General features: G+C 47.1%; 1 protein-coding gene across 1 annotated transcript in view; it reads right to left on the reverse strand.

The window, feature by feature from the left end:
• The window catches only part of ANKFN1 (ankyrin repeat and fibronectin type III domain containing 1), a 175,464-nt gene that overhangs the window by 5,795 nt on the left and 148,344 nt on the right, over window positions 1–21,325 (reverse strand). The window contains exons 15-16 of the mRNA XM_075559286.1: window positions 20,820–20,986; window positions 14,571–14,784 (exon numbers count right to left, since the gene is read on the reverse strand). Of these exons, the coding sequence (XP_075415401.1) occupies window positions 14,571–14,784; window positions 20,820–20,986 (381 nt within the window). The remainder of the gene's footprint in view (window positions 1–14,570; window positions 14,785–20,819; window positions 20,987–21,325) is intronic.

Here is a 21,325-nt window from a genome sequence, read left to right on the forward strand (position 1 = left end):
CTTTATCAAGCTAAAGTATCAAAATGTGAAACTAATGTTTCTCGGCATCTTCTCCATCTAAGTCCATGAGCCTCTAAAGCTGCTGTTTTCCCATCTCTTTATTCCTTCCCTGAAGAATTAATGCACTCTGATTTACACTAGTGTAACTCATATCAAAATGGAAACCTTACCACCCTCAAAGGGCTCACGACTATAGTGTAGCAGTTCAAACTTCCCAGCTGCTATGGGGAGAAAGATGAAGCTGTCTGCGCCCATCAAGGTAAGCCTCAGAAAACCCATGTAGTCTGAACCAACTCTATGGCAGTGGCTTATGTTTTGACTTGGATTAGTGAACACAAGTATCTATGTATAGAAATATGAAGTACTCTGTATATAATTGGTACAAAACAGATACATACACATACCTTTATATGCATAAAATATATCAATTCAATGTAGAGATGTCATAAGAAGAAAAAAAGAATCTCTTCAGCATAACTTTCCCGGCCTTTTTCTCACCAAAGCTGTTTCCAATGTTCTTAAAACCTGTTTCTAATGAACTCCAATGACTGTCCCATGCCCCTTCAAGAACATCCAGCAAGCTCGCTCCTCGGGAAGTCCAAGGAGAGGTCACCATCACCCTCTGAACTGACCTCTCTGTCTTGTATCTAACTGGCCTGCGGATCCGCTCAAAAACTCCCGTTTGTAGTGATTTTTAAAAAGACATTCTGACAAGAATAAGACAATTAATCAACTGTATTGCTGAGAAAACTTGTCTGAGCGATCTTCTAATGGTAGAAATGTGATTAAATGCACTCTATTCCAAGTAATCCCGTGTATACACGATCAGGATTTCTAGTAGCAATATTTTTTGAATTAGCTTACCTTGCATGAGAAATGCAGATTTCGTTTGTTGCAGCAAGCCCCTTTCTAGAGAGCTGGGCTTGAGACATTATCTCTATGTACACAGGGGTCATATAAGCTTTATTAACAGCAGCGTGATTTATAGTAGTAAAAACTAGAAATCGTCTAGTGTTTGGGACAGGAAGTAGAGGCACCAAAGCATTAAGAAAGAAATAGTTCCCTCCCATCCTAAGGATAGATTTGCTGATTTACAAAAATGCAAAATGAATTGACAACAAGGCAGAATTCACAGGTTGGCAAGGTTACAGTTAGTCTGTTGGTAGTGAGAAAACAGGATTACAACAGTGTTGCAAAAACCAGGAAAAAAGTGTTTGTTAGGGAGCCTTAATAATTTTTAGGAATGAGATCCAGTTTCTTCAATTTTATGGCCTAGAGCTAGATGAAATAACTTTTTGGGGGGGTATGGGGGTAGATTTTAAAATTTAGGGTGAGGGTATAAAGTGCTTTCTTTCATTCTACTGATTGTAGGAGCTGACATGTTTGCTTACTTAATTGATGGAGCAACACGTCTGTTTTGCTCGGTCAGTGCCAGTTACATAACATCCATTATCCTCCTTTTGGTTGCAAAATCTCAATTTTATTCTGGACAGCAATACAGCAAAAACAAATAAACTCACTGCTGTTGAGTCGATGCCGATTCATAATGACTCTATTGGACAGGGTAGAACTGGCCTTGTGAGGTTCTTAAGACTGCAGCTCTTTATGGAAGTAGAAAGCCCAGTTTTCCTCCTTGGAGTTTCAAGGAAGGTTTCAAACTGCCGACCTTGCAGTTAGCAGCCCAATGCATAACCACCAGGGACCACATCATTTCCAGCTTCCCTTGCAGGTAGGCTAATTTCTGAGCGTTATACTTGACTGGTGTTTGAAACTTTCTGGAATACAGTCTAAAGGGTGCTAGCTTAACGACAAGATAGGCCATTTTATATTACCTCCTGCTGGACAGCTGCCTGTAACAAGACTGTGGACTGGGCTCATGAGGTGACCGTGGCAGCAGAAGCCATGTGGGAGGATGATGGAGCTGAGAAATAGAGCCTGGTGTCATGTTCTTGAAGTTTGCATATGAACCTTGAAAATTCTATGGCCTTTTTTCCCCACACGAGAGAAATAAAATATCTTGTTTTTACTTGTTGCTGTCACTGATTCTGACTGACGGCGACCTGTGTGTTACCAAGCAGAGCTGCTTCTTAGGGATTTCTGGGTTGTAAGCTTTTCCGAAGCTGAGCTTGAGAGAGAGTCAAACACATCCAGGAGGGGATGAAATGGAGCCTGGCAGGGTGACTGGGTTGAGGGAAGTTGCTGATTTTAGAGTAGAGGCGTGTGATGATATTTCTGGATAGGGAACAGGCAACCACAGACAGGGAACTGTTGAAACTGTGAATGACGAGGCTAATGGATTAACTAAGAGGGTGGTCACTTGCCTGCAATAGGACTGGCATTGGCCCTTACTGGGCAAGGTGGCAGGGCATGTTTTGCTTAGACACATATGGTTAGAGAAAAAGAAAGACAACGACATAGAAGTTTGCGAGTTAAAAGGAAGAACACGGAGAAAGGCATGGGTTGGCGGAGTGACTTCAACATTCTGAAAGACCCTTTGCTGTTGTGGTTATTGTTGTTAGGTGCAGTTGGGCGAGTCATGAGTCACAGACACCCTGCGTCCAACAGAAGGAAATAACAGCAGGTCCCGCGTCCTCCTCACCATTGTTAGGTTTGAGCTTTGTGGTTGCAGCCACTGTGCCCATCCATCTCCTCGAGGGCCTTCCTCTTTGTCGCCGCCCTTTGACTTTAGCAAGTATGATGTCCTTCTCCAGGGATTGTTCTCTCCAGAGTACATGAGACGATGTAGACAGTGCTTTTCCCATCATAATTGAGTCTTGCATGTAAGAAACGTCCAGCAATGCTGGTTGTGTCTGATGATGGTAGGGGTGGTGTGAGGAGGAGGAGGAGGTGGAGGAAGAGAGAAACTAATCAATGTTCATGGAAGCAGCAGTCACGAGATCAAAAGATGAGTTGCATTGGGTAAATCTGCTGCACAGACCTCTTTAGAGCACTGAAAAGCAAGGATATTGCTTTGAGGAGTAAGGTACGCCTGACTCAAGTTGTGGTATTTTCAATGGCCTAATATGCCTGTTCAATTTGGCAGATCACGGTACTTTTGATATTCTTTGCCAGGATTACAATTCAATTGTGTCAATTCTAATCCAGCCTTCCTTATTCAATGTCCAACTTGACATGGATTAAGGAAGACTGAAGAAGAATCGGTGCACTTGAACTGCGGCGCAGGAGAAGCGTAACGAAAGGGCCAGGGCAGCCTGCTCGATCTTGGAAGAAGTTAAGGCCAGAGCGCTCTTGAGAGGCCATTGTTCCATCCCGTTGTGCATGAGGCTGCTATGGATCAGAACTGACTCCAAGGGGGACCTAGTGACAACACAATCACATTTGAAACTGGGTTTGAGGTAAGATGCATGCCAAGAACTGATCATTGCCTTTGCTCGACCTCCCTTCTCCATTTATCTGACCAGACCATCTATTCAGTGGCCTACCTGTACTCCATGTTCACAGTAGTAATAAAAATACCCAATATTTATTCAGTGACTACTCTGAACCACACTTCTTGTGGCCATCAGTTGCCATTGAGTCAGTTCTGACTCACAGTGACCCTCCGTACCACAGAGTAAAACACTGCCTGGTCCTGCACCAACCTCACAATTGTGAAGGGGGAGCCCACCGTGTCAATGCACTTGTTGAAAGCCTTCCTCTTTTCACTGCTTTGCTACTTTACCCAGCATGCCGTTCCTCTCCATGTCTGTCCTGACCACATGCCCAAAGTATGTCAGACCAAGTGTTGCCATCCTGGCCTCTAATGAGCATTCTGGGTGGTAGGTGCGTATTTGTCCTTCTGGCAGTCCATGGCACTTTTGATATTCTTTGCCGGCATCATAAGTCACATGGATCAATGCTTCAGTCTTCCTTATTCAATGTCCAACTTTCACACGCACATGTGGTGATTGGAAATACCATGGCTTGGGTCAAGTGCACCTTCATCCTCAAAATAACCTCCTGACTTTCAGTACTCTAAAGAGGTCTCATGCAGCTGATTCAACCAATGCAATGCGTTGTTCGATCTCCTCTCCTGGCTGCTGCTTCCACGAGTGATGACTGGATGCAAGCAAGATGAAATCCTCGACCACTCCAATCTTTCCCCTGGCTTTCATGATGCTATCTACTGGTGAAGTGCTTTCAATTCTTCATTCTATTTAATGCTTACAGCACTTTGGGCCCTTTAATGTCATGTCATTTTGCCCTCATTTTGAAACCACTGAACCAACCTCTGCTCACATCGAGTTCTTATCGCAATCACCTTCCCTTGCTTCATGGGTACCTTTCAAGTCCTTGAAAAGGGTTGGAGTATTTCTTGCACTAAAAAAAAACAAAAAAAATCCACTGCCATCCAGTTGATTCTTACCCATAGCAACCTTATAGGACAGAGCAGAACTGCCCTATTAAGTTTCCAAGGCTATAAATCTTGCTGGGGGCAGACAGTCTCATCTTTCTCCCTAGTAGTCATTGGTGAATTTAAACTTCTGACCTTGTGGTTAGCAGCTCAATGTGTAACCCTCTAGGCCACCAGGAGTCCTTGTATTCAAGTAAAGCTGAATAAGAACTCAATGCACCTATTCCAACTCACCTACAAATTCTTAAAGAAGGGCACAGTAATGACCCTGGTTCATCCCCAGAGAACTGCTATCCTGCCAATTCACCATAGCATGCCCACGATCTTCAGTGGAATCTTATTGAGGGCTAGGGCCTGGTTCATCGAATACATCCACTTTATGTAGCACCCAAACAGAGTTAGTCTGAGTAAGGACTTCTTGACATTGTGGCTGCTAGAGAAACATGTTAGATCTCGTGCCAGGTTCTTGCTGTAGTGGATCACCATAAAATGAGTGCCTTAGGACAACAGAAGTGAATTCTCTCCTAGCTCTGGATACCAGCGGTCTGAAATCTAGGCGTTGGCAGGCCCACGCTCCATCTGGAGGCTCTAGTGCACAATCCTTCCTTGCTTTGGTTTGGGATGGCTGTCTGCATTCGTTCTGGCGGTGTCCGTCATTCATTTGTCTTGGACTCTGCCTTCACATGACCTTCTCCTCTGCGTCAGCGTCTTCGCTTCATCTGTCCCTTATGAAAACACTTGTCATTGATGCGAGGACACACCCAGCTAATTCAGGATGATATCATCTCAAGATCCCTAATTTAATTATGGCCCCTGTTGGTGCAAATGGTCAAATGCTAGCTGAGAGGTTAGGAGTTTGAACCCAACCAATGCTACCCAGAGGCACCTGGGAAGACAGGCCTAACGATTGCCTTCTAAAGGGCCACAGACTTGAGAGGCCTGGCGGCACACATGGGGCGCACAACAGGCCAACTCAACACAATGATAACTACCAATAATCACAACGAAGCTACTTTGCCCCAAGGAAGTCACAATGTCAGCTGCCGGGGTTTAGAATGTGGCCATTTCTCCTCTGGGTCATTGTTGAACCCAAAGCAGGTCTGAAAGTAAAAATAATTATAATTACACTCAGTCACCGACGAGTTTGTAGTATTTCCTTCCGCCTTCCCGACCACAGCCACACATCTTGCAAAATCAATTTTGTGCTTCAATCTCTTCAGACACCAAAAACCAAACTCACTGCCACCGACCCTGAACTGTTTACTGGCGTAGAAAGCACCATCTTTCAATGGGGGTGCGAATGGTTGGTTTCAAACTACCAACCTTGAGGATCACAGCCCAACATGTAACCACTATGCCACCAGGGCTCCCAAGACACAAAGAGTAAGCACTTCTTGTTGGAAGGCACTAGGGAATATGTGGAGATGTGTTGGCATTCTAATATTTCAACAGATCACCACATTTGAAGGCCTAGTCTCCCAGAAAGAGCCTGTCCTGGTTGTCTCAGGTGAATTAGTCATTCACTTTTCTCTGGATTCTGTTTTGAGGTACTGGAGACCCCATCTCAAAGAAAATTTAAGGAGAATATGTATTACGCCTTAAAAGAGACACAAGACAAAGATGCAGACAAACCATACAGCTGAAGGAGGCCATTGAAGCACCAGGTCAAAATGATGGGGCCTGAGGACTCACAGCGGGGCAGCTAGATAAGTAGGACCTGGAGCAAAGGGAACGGTCACAAATTCACGATTGCTGGCAGAGCAGTGCATCACAGTTATAGGTGGGACCACAGAAGCAGGGGCCATGATGGGGACACATACATCATTAAAGAGAAAGGCTTACAAGATTAGTCCAGGGTTCCCTCATCAAGGCAGTCAGGGCAATGTCCTTTAAGAACACACCCAGGGAAGGCCGAGAGAGAGAGAGAGAGAGAGAGAGAGAGAGAGAGAGAGAGAGAGAGAGAGAGAGAGAGAGAGAGAGAGAGAGAGAGAGAGAGAGAGAGACTGCCTCTCCCTAGGCTGGTTGTAGAGGGGTGGGGTAATCTACTTTCTTAGGCATTCTGCTTGAGGGCAAGATTATCTACATTCTTGGTTAATAATTTTGGAGCCTTGGCTGTTCAGTGGTTATATATTTGGCTGTGAGCCCAAGGTCAGTAGTTCGAAACCATCAGCCACTCCATGGGAGAACAGCAGGGCTTTCTACTCTCATACACAGTTATAGTCTTGAAAACTCACAGGGCCAGTCCTCTCCTCTCCTATTAGGTTGCTATGAGCTGGCACGGTTGCAGTGACTTTAGGTTTGGTTAATGATCAGAAAGAATTCAATGGAAGTTTAAATCTATTTGGGGACCCTACAAACGGGTTTTAGGCTGCCATTGTCATCCATAGCCCTTTGTAAGCAGAGGCACTCAGAATTTAATACAGCTCTTATAACCTTTTACTTCGAGTCCTGTCAGTGCATTGACCAAGGCTTATTATCAACTACCGCTTGCACTGCATATTCGTCCCTTCATTAGACTCTGAACTCTAGCAGCAATGCAATTCCATGGTCTCTATTTTGCAAATGAATAAGTTAGGTGATGAAGGCCTGGACTAAGAATGAGTCAGGCCCCAGCTGTTACCATGGGTGAGGGAGGCCGAGTGGTTGCTTAGGAGACATTGAGTTTATGTTAATGGTGGTGGGATAATTTGGAAACGGATATCAATAATGGATGTACAACATGAAGAGTAAAATCAATGGCACTGAATGATACATATGGAAGTTGGGGAGCTGGAGAATGGTTGGTTGTGTGCATTTTTGTCACAATTAGAAAAAAGATAATTATAGGAATAACAAGGAAGAAGAAAATGTTCTAGAATTGAACATGATGATAATTGTACAATTCTTCTGGATATGATTGATTTTTGAATTTTATGACACGTAGGTGAAGTGCTAAGAAAACTGATTTAAAAAAAAAAGGAGTCAAGCCAGAGGACACGTAGAATCCTATTTGCAGATCCTGTAGGCCGGACTCGGACATATGAGCAGACCATCAGAACATCTCACCTAGATTATGTCTCAGTCAGCATCGTATTATTAGTTTCTCGTGTGGTATCTGGTCCATAGAAGGCTCTCAAGGAAATCATATTGCATTGACTTGCAGATGAAACTAATACTAACACCTGGGCCCATTATGAGAATTACAATCAGACTGTCCATGAAAATCATATTGAAAGTAGCCTGAAAAGTTAAAATTGACCGAATCTACCTTAGGATCCATGAAAACAATCACCCTGGTTTTTCTCTTGTGTGTTTGCTGATCCTTCTCAACTTTAGAGAGAGCCCAGGAGTGGCAGCAAGAACAATGGCCTTAAAATCAGACCAACCTGGGCTGAAGGCCTGTCTTGCTTCTTACCGTATGTCTCTCTGCTCTTGAACAAGTCACTTAGCCTCTCTGAATGTTCCCTCATCTGTAGCTTGTGGCTAGTTTTATCTTCCAGAGCTGCTGTGAGGATGGAATTAGTTTGTGGAAAGCACTTTAAGTGCCTCACAAACAGAAGACATGATTACCGAGATCCTCTCCACCCTCGCAAAAGGGACTAACTAGAAAACATCAAGGGATAGCTCATTAAAGTAAACGAGTAAGATTTTCCCGTGCAGAACAACCTTATAAACCCAGGAAGGAGATGAAAAGGGGATTGATTACATCGAGAGGATGAGATATTCTCTTGCTGGTTCATGGACCATACTTGGGAAACACGGCTCTGGTGGGAGTCCAAATATTTGACTACCATGGTGGCTGCATTATTTATTAGAAGACTTAGTGGAACCTATTGCTTCCAGTGGGATACCCCTTCCAGACCAAGCTGGGACAAGCTCCAGGATGCCAGCCAGGGCAATGAGGGGAGTTTCCAGGGACTCTGGCCACTGCTACTCCCTCCTTCCTGGAAAAGAATGCAAAGCGCCGCTTCCACCCTGAGCCAGCCATCTGCCCCATTAGCCACTGCAGGCCCCTTGCCCGGCTGCTCTGTTCATGAACCTCGTTGGGTTCCTCAGTCCCCCTTGGAGGGCCCACTGGCCCGGCCAGCACCGGTAGAACCCCGAGGATCCCCTCTGGTTGACCCAGCAGTAATTTGATGGAAGTCGTGCCCCTGGTGTTAGTGCTGGCTAGCAAGCCTAGCTTTCTGGCCATTGTGATGGGCGGTGCAACTCTTGGTCTCTGAGGACCCGGCCAACAACAGCAGCAGTTGATGTGGATTATGAGGGTGTCCTGGGGAGAGGACCCTGCAGGAAAGAACCACTGATGTAAAGCGATGGCCTTTCTCTGACAGGCCAGCACGAGGCAGAATAGAAAGAAAGTGGGCATAAGCAACGTTTTCCCAATACGGCCCGCTCTTTACGTTGGTCACGGCCCACCTCTGTATGGTGCAGCGTGCTTTCCAGATTCTGTTCCTACTGCGCTAGAGGAAAGTGTTAAGGAAAATCCTGCTGTCGGCAGGCCTTGGGTAGAACCTCAGAAGCTGGTTAGCCTGTGGATTTCCCGGGAGAACAGAACAAAAACAAGCCATCTTTAGATTCCCTTTGTTTTTGTTTTTTGTTTCTGCATTGTTCCACGCCTGCCCTTCACATCCTCTGGGAGAAGCTTACCAGAAAGATTTACATTGGGGAGACCTGGGCCGTCTTCAAGGACATGCAAGGAAGCGACGCCCCCTCCCCTGTTTTGCCTCACCGGCGCGTCAGCAGTATTGGAAAAAAAGAAAGAAAGGAAGAAAAATGGACCAGAAAGAAATAAAAACAACAGGACTGCTGCGGCTGTGACCACTAGACCCACAGAAAACTAGGAGAGAAAATTACCCGAGTGAGGGATGGAGTCATCGCCTCCTGCCTGGAGGTCCTTTCTGCAGCGGCCAACTTCGCCTCCCTGGGTCCCCGGGAGACGCCTCGTTCGTTTGTATTGACTCAGAGGGTTCGAGTCTCTTTGGAAACCGCACCGAAGTGGGAAGCAAGTCATAGAATCGCCCCCCTGTTCCCCCCCTGCTCAATCCCGCAAACCAGCCCCGAGGCTGGTCTGGAGTTAGAAGCTGCTTCCCCCCACTCCTCCTTCCTCACCCCTCCCCCCCCCACCCCCAGGCTCCTTCGAAGCGAGGTGAACCCTTGCTACACAGACTGGAAGGGTGCCACCAGCTTTGCCCCGTGAACAAATCCAGTGACCTGGATCCACCCCCACCCCCACCCTCTCCCTTCACAACTGCTCTCCCAACCCTAGGAAGTGGGGTCCCACTCGCAGAGAGGACAGGGCACGCTCTGCTTTGGTGATTTGACAGGCCGCAGAACGGTCCTCCCCGGCGGCCCATGACCACAGCTTCTCACCCAGGGGGTTCCATTTCTCACTTGCTGCCCACCACGGCCTCGCCTTTCCCAGTCCATGGAATCTTGGCTTCCGGAATAAATGGACCCGCGAGAGAGTGCTATTTTAAGAAACAGAATGATGATTGCTCACAGTATAAGTTAATAATAAAATTCGCATGTAATTGGCCAGATCCTCCCAGCAGGCAGTGTGTGCGGCCCGTACGTCAGTCCTTCTGGCCAGCGCGTGAGCGTGGCGCGTAGGTGACCCACCGCAGGCCACCCTGGTGCACGCGGAGGAAGAGGTGCTGGAGGAAGAGGGGAGCGGACTGGGAGAGTTCCTTGTAGAACTGCCAGACTTAGGGACCCCCCCAGAGGGCATAACCCTCCTTAAAAACACCCCTTTCCGAGTTCCGCCGTTCTGCCCACCGCTGCTTCTCCTCGGCCCCTTTCGCAGCCACCCAGGGGACAACAGGAGTGTATCTTGCAGCGCCTCCCGTCTTTGCGCGCCCCTGGGGCCCTGAGGCCTTTCTGTTCCAGCTTCTACCAAGACGTCTTCCCTTCATAAACGGCTCTCAGCAAGATGACGGTGGATGTCTTCATGGATGAACAGAGAAAACCCAAAAGCCAGAGGGTGGCAGGGTTTCAGCTGTTTCATTGACCCTTTCTGCTCTGACAGGTTCTCCTTGCTGCAGACCCTTCCTGCGGGGCTTCCTCTTCAGTGTGAGCAGTCTTGACCTTCCATTCTACAGGGACCCTCCATAGCTGCCTCTTCTCCCAGGGGGGAGGGGGGTGACTAAGCTTGCTCATGGCTGCAAACATATGGCAGTAGATCTCTTATATGTATATATATGTATATATACTCTTTCCTGACCCCCCCAGAGCCAATGTATCCTCTTAAATGTTTCTTCCTATAGAATGCAAAGCTAACTGAAACTCGGTGTGCCCAATCAGGCAACAATTCAAGTTTGCTTCTTCGCCCATCTCACCCTCTCTTGAGCCTATGGCATCACGAAGCCCTTAGGTACCCGAGCCCCAAACTTGGCATCTTCTTTATGAATAGCTACCTAACTGGTCTCCCTACTGCATTCAGTATTGTCCCCCCCAGGGTCTTTTCACATAACAGCCACATTTCATCGTAACACATCATCCAGATCACATCAATCCTTGCTTAAAATGTTGTCTTGGCTCTCTATCACAAGACTAACCTCCACATCTCTCCCATGGCCTACAGACCTGTGCATCATCTGGCTCCCTGCTGTTTGCTCTGCCCCAACACTCCCGCCTTCTTTTCATCTCTCCTCTACCTCAGGGCCTTTCCTGGTCATGTTATTTAGAACATTCTGACTCTAGAACTTGGCGTTGCTGGCTCCTTCTCTTGTGATGGGTCTACATGCAGCCTTCTCCGGCCTCTTTTGACCATCCTAGTGAAGTTGGCATTCTACCTGCCCCTACTCCCACTGCGGGGTTCTTTTATACATTCAAATTTTCACCATCTGAAATGATCCTGTGGTTCATATCTTCATTGTCACTCTTTGAGACAGAAGCTCTATGGGAGCAGGGGCTTAGCCTTGCCTCTCTGCTACCTCTACAAATGCCCAACGCATGACAGGTAATCCAGACTGTTTTTAAAATGAAGAGATGAGGGGAGGAGATGGAGGAGAGCGAGCGCTTGAGATAGGGAAAGAGAGAGAAGAGAAGGCTAGGGGAGGGGAGGGAGAGGAAAGAGGAGAGAAGAGAAGAGACTGACGCCTTTGGACCCTGGGTTTTAGCCAGATTGCAGTTATGCATTCTAGCTCCTCTGCTTATAAGGCTCTCCTCTCTGGCCTGCCCACCTTTCCCAACTCCTGCTTGCTTTTTGGTACCTGACTCCAGTGTCATCTCTTCCAAGAGAGTCTCTTTAATATGATGATTTAAAATTTAAAACCGCCAATGGACCGCACGGTATTCTATCAGAGCTATGCAAGTACTTCATCATTCACGGTCTCTTACTAGCGTAGCATCTGGCAGGGATGGTGTTTTGTCTTTGGAGAGTGGGAATCTATCAAAGCCCATTCTAGGAGCTCAGTAAAAGAATCCTGTTGAATTATAGATCATAAAATTCTTTGGTCATATAAATTAGTTCACTTGCAAGGTTTGAGATTTTAGGCAGGAAGGTTTTTAAAACATAGCAGTACATACGTGTTTGCTTACGAAAAAGTTCACATACCCGCTAATTTTTAAAAGTCTTCAAACTCAACTGCCATTGAGTCGATTTTGAGTGACAGTGACTCTATCTATAGGACAGAGTAAATCTGCCCCTTTGGGGTTTAACAAGACTCTTAAAAAGTCTTGATGGGAGTAGACAGACTGTAATAGTTACATAATTTCATTTCAACCTGATAAATAGGTGTAGGGGTGGAGTCTAGCCTGTCACTCAGGTCACAACCTGATGATGCCTCCTTATGGGCGTGGCCTTCTCACAAGGATTCTGGGAATTCCTCTGTCTCTCTCTGCCATTGTGTTCCTGTGAACAAGTCACATGGAGACTTGCTGGGACCTGCAGCTAGGAGCCCCCCTCTCTGCTTCATCGTCCTGCTGGTGAACCACTTGGAGACCTGCCAGACCCCTGCATCTACTGCCATTGGATCCACAAGACTTTGTACCCACTAGCTGGTGATGTTCCCGCACTCTGCATTGTTGGATGTGGCTGTGTGAGTTTGAAGAAGAATTTATGGACTAGTATTGGACTTATGGGCTAATATTGGACTTATGGACTTGATCTGGGTTGAGCTGGGAAATAAAAATATATATACAATTACTCTTTGATATAAAGTTCTTTCTTAAATATATTTGAGTGTCTTGGATTTGTTTCTCTAGTCAACCTGACCTAACACACAGCCTTATCTTTTTCTGTGGAATGACTGGTGGGTTTGAACCACCGACCTTGAGGCTAGCAGCTTGTATTATGTCCTCCCTCCCCCAAGAAAATGCCCCAAACAAAAATCAAACTCATTGCTATGGAGTCACTTTGGACTCAAGACTTTCCTACTGGGTTCTCAAGGTGGAAGTGAGTTTCTGAGACTGTCAACCTTTCACTCACCGCTATTGAGGCAATTCTGACTCATGGCAACCCTATAGGGGAGGGTAGAACTGCTTTGGTGAGTTTCTGAGACTGTAATTCTTTATAGGAGTAGAAATCAGATTATGTACAGTAAGACATAAGCACCAAGGAGCTAACCTCACAGCAGCACCACATGTAACCACTATGCCACCAGCACTCCTTTGTGAATCTTTAAGGACGTAGAAAGTCTCATTTCTCCCACAGAGCTGCTGGTGGCTTCAAACTGCTGACCTTGCAGTTAGCAGTCCAATGTGTAACCCACTACCCCACCAGGGCTCATATAATAAGAACAATAGCAGTTAATCTAATATCTGTAAGTTACATATGATCTGCTATTGACCATGTCCAGTTCATATGGGGCTGTCTCATTCACAAGGAACTCTTCAAGATGTAGACGGTATTATTCTTACTCTACATAATCTCATGACCTAAAGCCTCAGGTGAAGCAATCCGTTCCAGCTCATACAGCTAGCAAAACAAAATTGGGATTTGAATCCAGGTCTCTGATTTCTAAACCCAAGCCTTTTCTGCTACACCATGCTGCCCCCTATGGGACAAGCCCACACATCTGAAATGTTGATTAAAATATCAATGATTACTATTGTAAAGCATATCCCACTGGAGCATCCTGTGACGTGGTAGGACCACGACACATGCTTTGAAGGCCATGCTTTAAATAGACTCAAAGCTAGCAGCACCTCAATGCCTGTCCTGGGAGGAGCGTTCTCTTTCCCTTGCTCCTTTGCTTAGCACGCCCTCTCTGCTCGGCACAGCAAGCCCACTGGCATTTCATCAGCACTTGTGTGGGCTGGGGATATTTTTCTTTTTGTTCATTTTATTGGGGCTCTTACAGATCTTATCACCATCCATCCATCCATCCATCCATCCATCCATCCATCCATCCATCCATCATGTCAAGCACATTTGCACATTTGTACATTTGTTGCCATCATCATCTTCAAAACATTTTCTTTCTACTTGAGCCTTTGGTATCAGCCCATTTCCCCCTTTCCCCCACCCTCCCTTCCTCATGATCCTTTGATAATTCATAAATTATTATTTTTCCATGTCTTACACAGACAGCTGTCTCCCGTCACCCACTTTTCTGTTGTCCATTCCCAGGGAGGTGGGGGGGGGGGTCTAAGTAGATCCTTGTGATCTGTTCCCTCTTTCTCCCCCACCTCTCCCTTCCCCTCCTGCCATCAATTTTAGATCACTTGTTGCTCCCTTGTCCCTGGGTTTGTTGGCACCCCGCTAGGGGTATTTTTCCCGATTGCCTTTGCCATGCAAACTCCACATGTCAGAACTAGTCTTACTTACCTGCTTCTCAAGGCAGTGGTGTCTTACCAGTCATCTCCTCCTCTTTGACCTCAGACCCAGTGAGAAGTTTTCCCTGAATTCTTACCCTGAAGGACCCTCTTTCCTCGCAGCCCTCACGTACAAGAGACTGGGCCTGTTCTCCATCCTTTCCCAGCATTTCTGGCTGGGTACCCTCCTCTGCTCTGGCCCTCATTTTGTACCACTTGCTCTGTCCTTTTGTCTCTCAGAGGCATTCGTGGGCTGGGACTGAATTCAGCCAATCTTCCCTGGGCCCTAACTGGAATAGACTTCAGGTCATTGTCCCAGTTTACTCGCCCTGCACTCTCTGCCTTTGAACTCTGGCCCCGAAGCAGTGTCTTCTCCCTCTTGCGGGCACCCATGGCTCAGCGCAGGTACCTCATCGATAGAGAAGGAGGACGCGCCTTGGGGGAGGGAAGGACAGACGGAACTCTAGATACTCTTGCTTACCGCTCACTGCCTTTCTCCTGTGCATCTCTGGCGATGGCGACGGCGACGGCAGACAGTCTATATGTGATGATGTCGGGCTGATTTTCTTTAGATTCTGCTCATCTGAGGGGTCTATCAGCTTGGTGATGGGTAAGCCGGCGACGGGCTGTTTGTATCTTGCATATTGCAGTGCATCCGTGATCCATCTCACTTCACGCCACACTTCATCTATTTGCTTTGGGGTAAAAGTGGTGAAAAAGACATTGTTATCCAAGAGTCATTGGAAGGAATCGGTTTTCCCGAGAGCCCAAGTAGACCCAAGAGTGACATGGTTTCAACACAGCTTGGTCATGCTAGTATGTCCCTCCTCTTCATAAGCTTTTGCATCTTGGATATCTTTTACCGGATGGCCTTTGTCACTTAGGGCCAGTAGTAGAGGCCTCTCACTGACCAGTTCCATCATGACCTCCGACAGGTGATTTGGCCTTTTCCAGTCTCATTGGCTTTTTTGTCAAATGCAGATGAGAGCATCTTACTTTCATACTTCACAGAGTTGCTGTGAGGATTGGGTGGAGAGATGAATTTTAAAATTATTAGGAAAACTGCAGGGTATGAGGCTCATCTATAAAGGATTATTGTGTCTCCGCCTTTCACGGAGGATTCCTGGTCTTGTCCCATTGCATTGTGGAGAAGGTGTGTGAGCAAGCCTGCATTTCAGAACTCTTTCTGAAAGAAATATATATTTCTAGTTTTTACATGTGAATTAGAAAAACAAAGCATCAGTCGAATATTTTGCTAAGCAGAGAGTCTTGGACCAATTTTCATAGAAAAGAAGTAACTTCATATATTCAACTTATTACTTTCTTACATGCAAGCAAGTGCTTCTGAAGTACAAGACAATTAAGCAGCTGATTAAGTCATTTAACCATCCTTCTGATTATAGGCTAGCTCCATCCTAGAGCGTTAACCTTGTGATAGTAATGATTTCTATGTTCATGTCTTTTCTTTTTATTGTTTAACTGTGAACTATAATCATAGTTACTTTGAAGTCACTCGGTGTAAAAGTCATCTAGGTGTTTGTATCTACCTGTGCAGATGACAGATTTCCTTATGAATTTTGCTAGATTCTGCCCATCTCCAAGGCAGGGCTACTCACGTCTTATTTTCCATGGGTCCCTGGAGTTTGTGGGTAGGTTTTTCATCGAATTCATTGGGTGCTGCAGGCAAGCCACCAGCAGCCTTGGGTCTATTTATTCAACTGTGAGAGAGAAAGCTGGCCAGTGATGTCTTAAGGGCCCTTTCCCACGCAGACACTGGACGATTGATTTTTGAAGAACATGTAGGAAACCGGAAGCAGTCAGCGTCCAGGGAAGAGGTGTTTGTTTTATCAATAGCACAAGCTGAAGTACTCCCTGCTTCAAGATGCTTAAAAGATAAGGGACTACCCAGTGTGTTAGCTTCAACATTCCTTCTTAGGGTCTTAATCTGTTCTACCGACGTCCTTTCAAGTCCCACACTGTGGCAGCCCGTCTATCCTGGACAAAGGGTCAGGCCACGCAGAGGGAACTATGAGGCCAGCAGCCATTTTCTTTTATTTTCATGAGAGTGCTTTGTGCTGGGTGCCCAGGACCTGGGCCAACTCATCGGGGCCAGTAAAGAAAGCAGATCTGACCCTTAGGCTTTAGGGCCACGGTGGGTGGTCAGGAAGCTCAGCAGTGGGCAGGCCCAGGAGAGAGCACTGAGCCACTGTGAAGAGAGAACTAGGAAGTTTCGGGCCCAAAGCCAACGTGGAATCAAAGGCCCGATATGGACAGATTTTCCTGACGACACTGTTGTCCAATTAGCTGACTTTTATCAATGTTACCTCACATGGCCTATTCTTGTCTCAAAGTTATTTTCTAAAGGCGCTAGGAGCCCTGGTCAGGAGCCCTGATGACACAGTGGGTTATGCATTAGGATATGACCCACAGAGACAGTGGTTCAAATCCATGAGCTGCTCTGTGGGAGAAAGAGGAGGCTTTTGCTCCATAAAGATTCACAGCCTTAGAAACCACAGGGGTGGTTCTGTTTGGCTCATAGGGTTGCTAGGAGTCAGAATCATCTCTACGGCAGTGAGCTTGTTTGTTTGTTTTTGGTAGGTGCTCTGGTGAGCCCTGGTTACACATTGGGCTGCTGTCCTCATAGTCAGCAGTTCAAAATCATCAGTCCCTCTCCTGGAGAAAAACAAGCTTTCTACTCCTGCAAAGAGTTACAGTCTCAAAAACCCATGGAAGCAGTTCTGCTCTGTCGCTGTGCGTTGGAAGAGACTTGATGGCAGTGAGTGGAACCCTGTTTGCACAGGTGCGTGTATGTGTGTGTGAGCACGTGCGTGCTGGACTACCAACCACTGGGTTGGCAGTTGAATTTACCAGCTGCTTCCTGGGAGGAAGTTGAGGCTGTCTGCTCCTGCAGATGATCAGCAATGTCTTGGACACGCCATACAGGGTTGTTATCTGTCAGAAATGAATTGATAGCAGTGGGCTTTGGGGTTAAATGACGGTAGGCAGCTTTTAGAGGCCCTTGCAAGGTTAGGGATTGTGCTTGTGTGTGTGTGTGTGTGTGTGTGTGTGAGAGAGAGAGAGAGAGAGAGAGAGAGAGAGAGAGAGAGAGAGAGAGAGGTATCCTCAGCTATGCAAAGAGTGGATAGCCAATCAATTATTGTTTACTGAATGAGTGAATGGCTACTTACTTCTCTAACTCTCTGCACTCAAACGGAGTTCCTGTGAAGATTCAGGAAGGAAGTAGCTTAGTGAACTCTATAAACAATGTATTTTATAACATTTTAAGTAGTCGTGACAACCATTATTGTATGGGGCTGTGTGGTGCCCTCCCTCCTCCGCCTCCCCCACAAATGTATGTTCTTATCTCTAGAACCTGAGTACATTGCCTTATGTAACACAAGAGTAAATATTTCCTTATATGGAAAGAGATGTGATGTGAAGAGTTTCATGATTTTGGAAGGAGACGTTCATGCTGGGTTTCCTAGGTGGGCTTGGTTCCAGTGCCCAGGGTCCCTACAACAGAGAAGCAGAGGGGGAGGAGGCCCAGAGGCAGAGGCAACCTGGCCACCGAAGGCGAGACTGGAGAGGTGAGCTCACGGCTACAGAATGCCACTCTTCCTTCCCCAGAAGCCAGCAGGCAAATGATGGCTTCCATCCTGAAACCTCCGCGCCAGTGTGGCCAGCAGCAGCTTCAGGTTGGACTTCCAGCCTTGGAAAATTCGGAAGAATACCTTTGTGGCTTTTGAAGTCGCCCTGCTTGTGGTAGCTTGTTCTAGCAGCTCTAGGAAACATCGACAATTATTTAAAATAGTCTGCTTTTTCTCTCTGGCTAGAACCATCTCAGCCCAAATGTCTGGGAAGGGTTGTGGATGATTCAGACATTATATATATATATTTATATATATACACGACTTTTATGACTTCTGATTTCTCAGTGAGGAGACGGTCGCAGAAACAGAAGACCAGGGAGGGCCATGGGCTGACTTTCACAGGACTCAGCTAAGTAGCTCCGAATGAAGTACAATTTTCTCCCATTTTACCTTAAACTGTTGTCCTAAGAGTAACTGACAACATAATCCACCCTAGTTTTGAGGTCCAAACTCAGCTTCTAAAGACTTGCTGACACATTAAAAAAGAAAGAAAGAAAGAGAAAGAAAGAAAGGGCAGACCGTGAACTGCTGGGGCCCGTTGGTTCCATGTTCTGCACCCATTCCCCACCAAGCCCTGTACAGTTTTCAAGTCCCATAAATTACCCGCCTTTCTCACACTCAGGCAAGATAATATTTTTATTAAAATGTCAAGGTGATCAGTTCTCTCACAGCACACTTACAAGGTGCCTGAGGGGATGACCGATGGGCCACATTTAATGAGCTGTGTTTCTATTACGGCTTAGGAGCACTTGAAGCATTGCACTATATAAATTATAGCCTAATTGCCCTTTAGGTTTTCGTGGCTCAAAAAGATGCCAAGCGCTCCCAGTCTCCATGCCAGGCCATTTCTGCTGCATGCTGTCCCCAAGACCTGCGTACCTTATCTGTGGCTTTCTGCACTTCCTCTAGTCCACCCTCCCTCTTTCTGGCTCCCTCCTTGGCTTCGTCTCCTAGCCCTATGGACATAGACTCCCTTGCTCTTTACAATATTTGGTTTGTGTAGCGACTTCAACACTGTCTTAGATCTGGAATCGCACAAACGTTCTCTTGGCTGGTGGTCGCCTCTGCAGGTTATGGTGTGTGTGCGGTGGGCTGAGCCGTGAATGCCTGTGGGTGAGTGGCTGCAGCTGGCCTTCATTCAGACAGACAGTCAGACAGACAGACAGATGGAGATGCCCCACACAGGAGAGGGATGCTACTGTAATGATCTCTGCTCAGTGAAGTTCTCCCTATTGGGTGGAGCAGGTAGGCCATTCAAGGCAGGGAGATCGTTGAGATATTTTCCCCCCAGGTCAAGAAATTATTTTGTGAACCCGTTGGGGATTGGAGTTTTTCCAAGTCTATGTGTACCTGGCTGGCTCAGAGGAGAATGTAGGGGGTGAAGGGGGTGTATCTCAAATTACCTGCTCTGGGAAACGACTAGGGCAGGCTAGAACCATGAAGCTTTTCTGGTCTCGCCTGCCTCTATCCAGACGACTTAGTGGTGTGAGAAAAGAGAAAGAGGGAAAGGCAGCAGAGTCCTCGGCTTGATGGAAAAGAGCAGAGCAGGGTGTCAGTCAGAGCCAAGAACTCCTGGGAGGAGTCTGAGATCATGGTGACACACTCAGGAAAGTGAGCCTCCTGGTTAGGGGGTCATTGTATTTGTTTCCTAAGCCAATGCACAAAGCACCACAAGCGGGTGGCTCACAACAACAGGCATTTCTTTGTTCTCTCTCTGTTCTTGGACCTCGAGACCTGCTTCCGTTGGGAGGCTGGGAGGGAGTGATTTCCCAGGGGTCTTTTCTCACTACGGGCAGCGGCCGGCAGTCCTTGCTGTTGCTTGGTCTAGAGATGCCCCATTGCAGTCTCTGCCTTCAGCTCCTCATGACACCCTGCCCTCTGTATCACTGTGTCTTCACATGCCATCTTCCCTTCTCTGTGGGCACTGGGCTGCTCACCCCAAGGCCAGTGGTTCAAGCCCATCAGCTGCTTCTTGGGGAAAGATGGAGGCTGTCTTCTCTCGTTAAAATGGACAATTTTGGAAACCCTAAGGAGCCGTTGTATTCTGTTGTGTTGGGTCTCTGTGACGCACAATGGACTTGATGGCAGCGGGTTTGGTTTTGGTTTAAGGGACACCAGAAGAGTCCTCGGTCGCCAACGGAAAGGTCCATGGTTCAAACTCACCAGCGGGTCCCCAGGAGGAAGACGTGGCGGTCTGCTTCGGTAAAGCTTGCAAACTTGGATGCCCCTGATGGGTAGTCCGACTTTGTCCTGTACGGTTGCCGTGAATGGGAATCGAATGGACAGCAATATGATTTGGTCTCCAGGATACTAATCATGGATTTGGGCCCACCCTCCTCCGGTCTGACTTCCTTCAATTGGACCTGAGCGCATCTGCAAAGATTGTTTCTGAATAGGTCATGTTTACCGGGACTGGGTGTTAGGGCTACAGCAGGCCTTCATGGACTGGGGAATTCAACCCTTAGCAATCCTTCCACCTTCTCTTGTCTGCAGCCCCTCACTGACGAGACCCTGGCCGATTAGCCTAGGTCTTTGCACACCAGGCCTCGCATAAAGGACCCCTTCTTTAGCCGCCATAGCCACATCAGGACGTGCCAGCTCGGCCTGAACCGAGTCCAAGACTTAAAGCATTTTGGGTCTGACTGGTTTCAGGTTATCATAAAACTAACGGTTCATTTGTTTCTCTCCCCGCTCCCACCCCACCCCACCCCACCCCACCCCCAGCCCGGGCTATTGAGATCATTAATAAGATACTCCTTTCCACTGCAGTTATCCATGGACTACCCAACGAGAAGAATAGTTCAGTCACTACCTCTTTTAGAGGTGAGCTTTCACTATGAAGCGAGGCGCCTCTGCTACCCAAGGACACAGTTCTGGGAGAGGCCAATGGATTGGGGCTTCTTACGCTTTTCTTGGAAAGCTCACCTTCGTCCGAGCCCTCCATTGTAGCCCGGCCAACAGGCTACCCCACCGGGTGTTCCCCAAGTCATCACAGGCTTCCGGGCATCCCCAGGCCGGCCCCCTCCCCTCCGCCCGGCCTGGAGTGCCTCGTTGGACCTCCAGGAGGCACCATCTGTTACCTGGATGAAATCTAACACTTGCTGGTGTCTTTGTTTGGCAGCTGCAACCTCGCTGTCTGAGATCGCTTCTCTCAGGGCCTGCTGGGTGTTCAGAGAATCCAGCTCCACCACGGCAGAGAGGCGGCAATATAGACCAATAAATCTCTCCCTGTAGCTGCAGAAATGAACTGGAAAACGGACAAGCAAAATAAGACATGTTATGATCTGGTATCAAAATAGAGAAATTCATACCTCAGAGAAAACAAGTTGAATGCAAACATGATTTATTAATCCTATCAGTGGAAAATATTAAGCCATAAATAAATTATAAATGTGCTCTTAAGGGGCCAGTTGTCTGGCTGTAGTCAGACAGTATTCCCTTTTAAGGTTTACTGAGGCCTGGTAAGGTAGGGGGAGGTGGGGTTGGCTCAAGCTGCACTTTATGTGGACCTTTCCCCATAGCAGGGACTGCGCACACACACCTTTACACACACACACACACACACACTCACACGTACACATTCACA

This window comes from Tenrec ecaudatus, chromosome 10 (assembly GCF_050624435.1).
Source record: "Tenrec ecaudatus isolate mTenEca1 chromosome 10, mTenEca1.hap1, whole genome shotgun sequence".
In the NCBI taxonomy this organism is placed as follows: domain Eukaryota; kingdom Metazoa; phylum Chordata; class Mammalia; order Afrosoricida; family Tenrecidae; genus Tenrec; species Tenrec ecaudatus.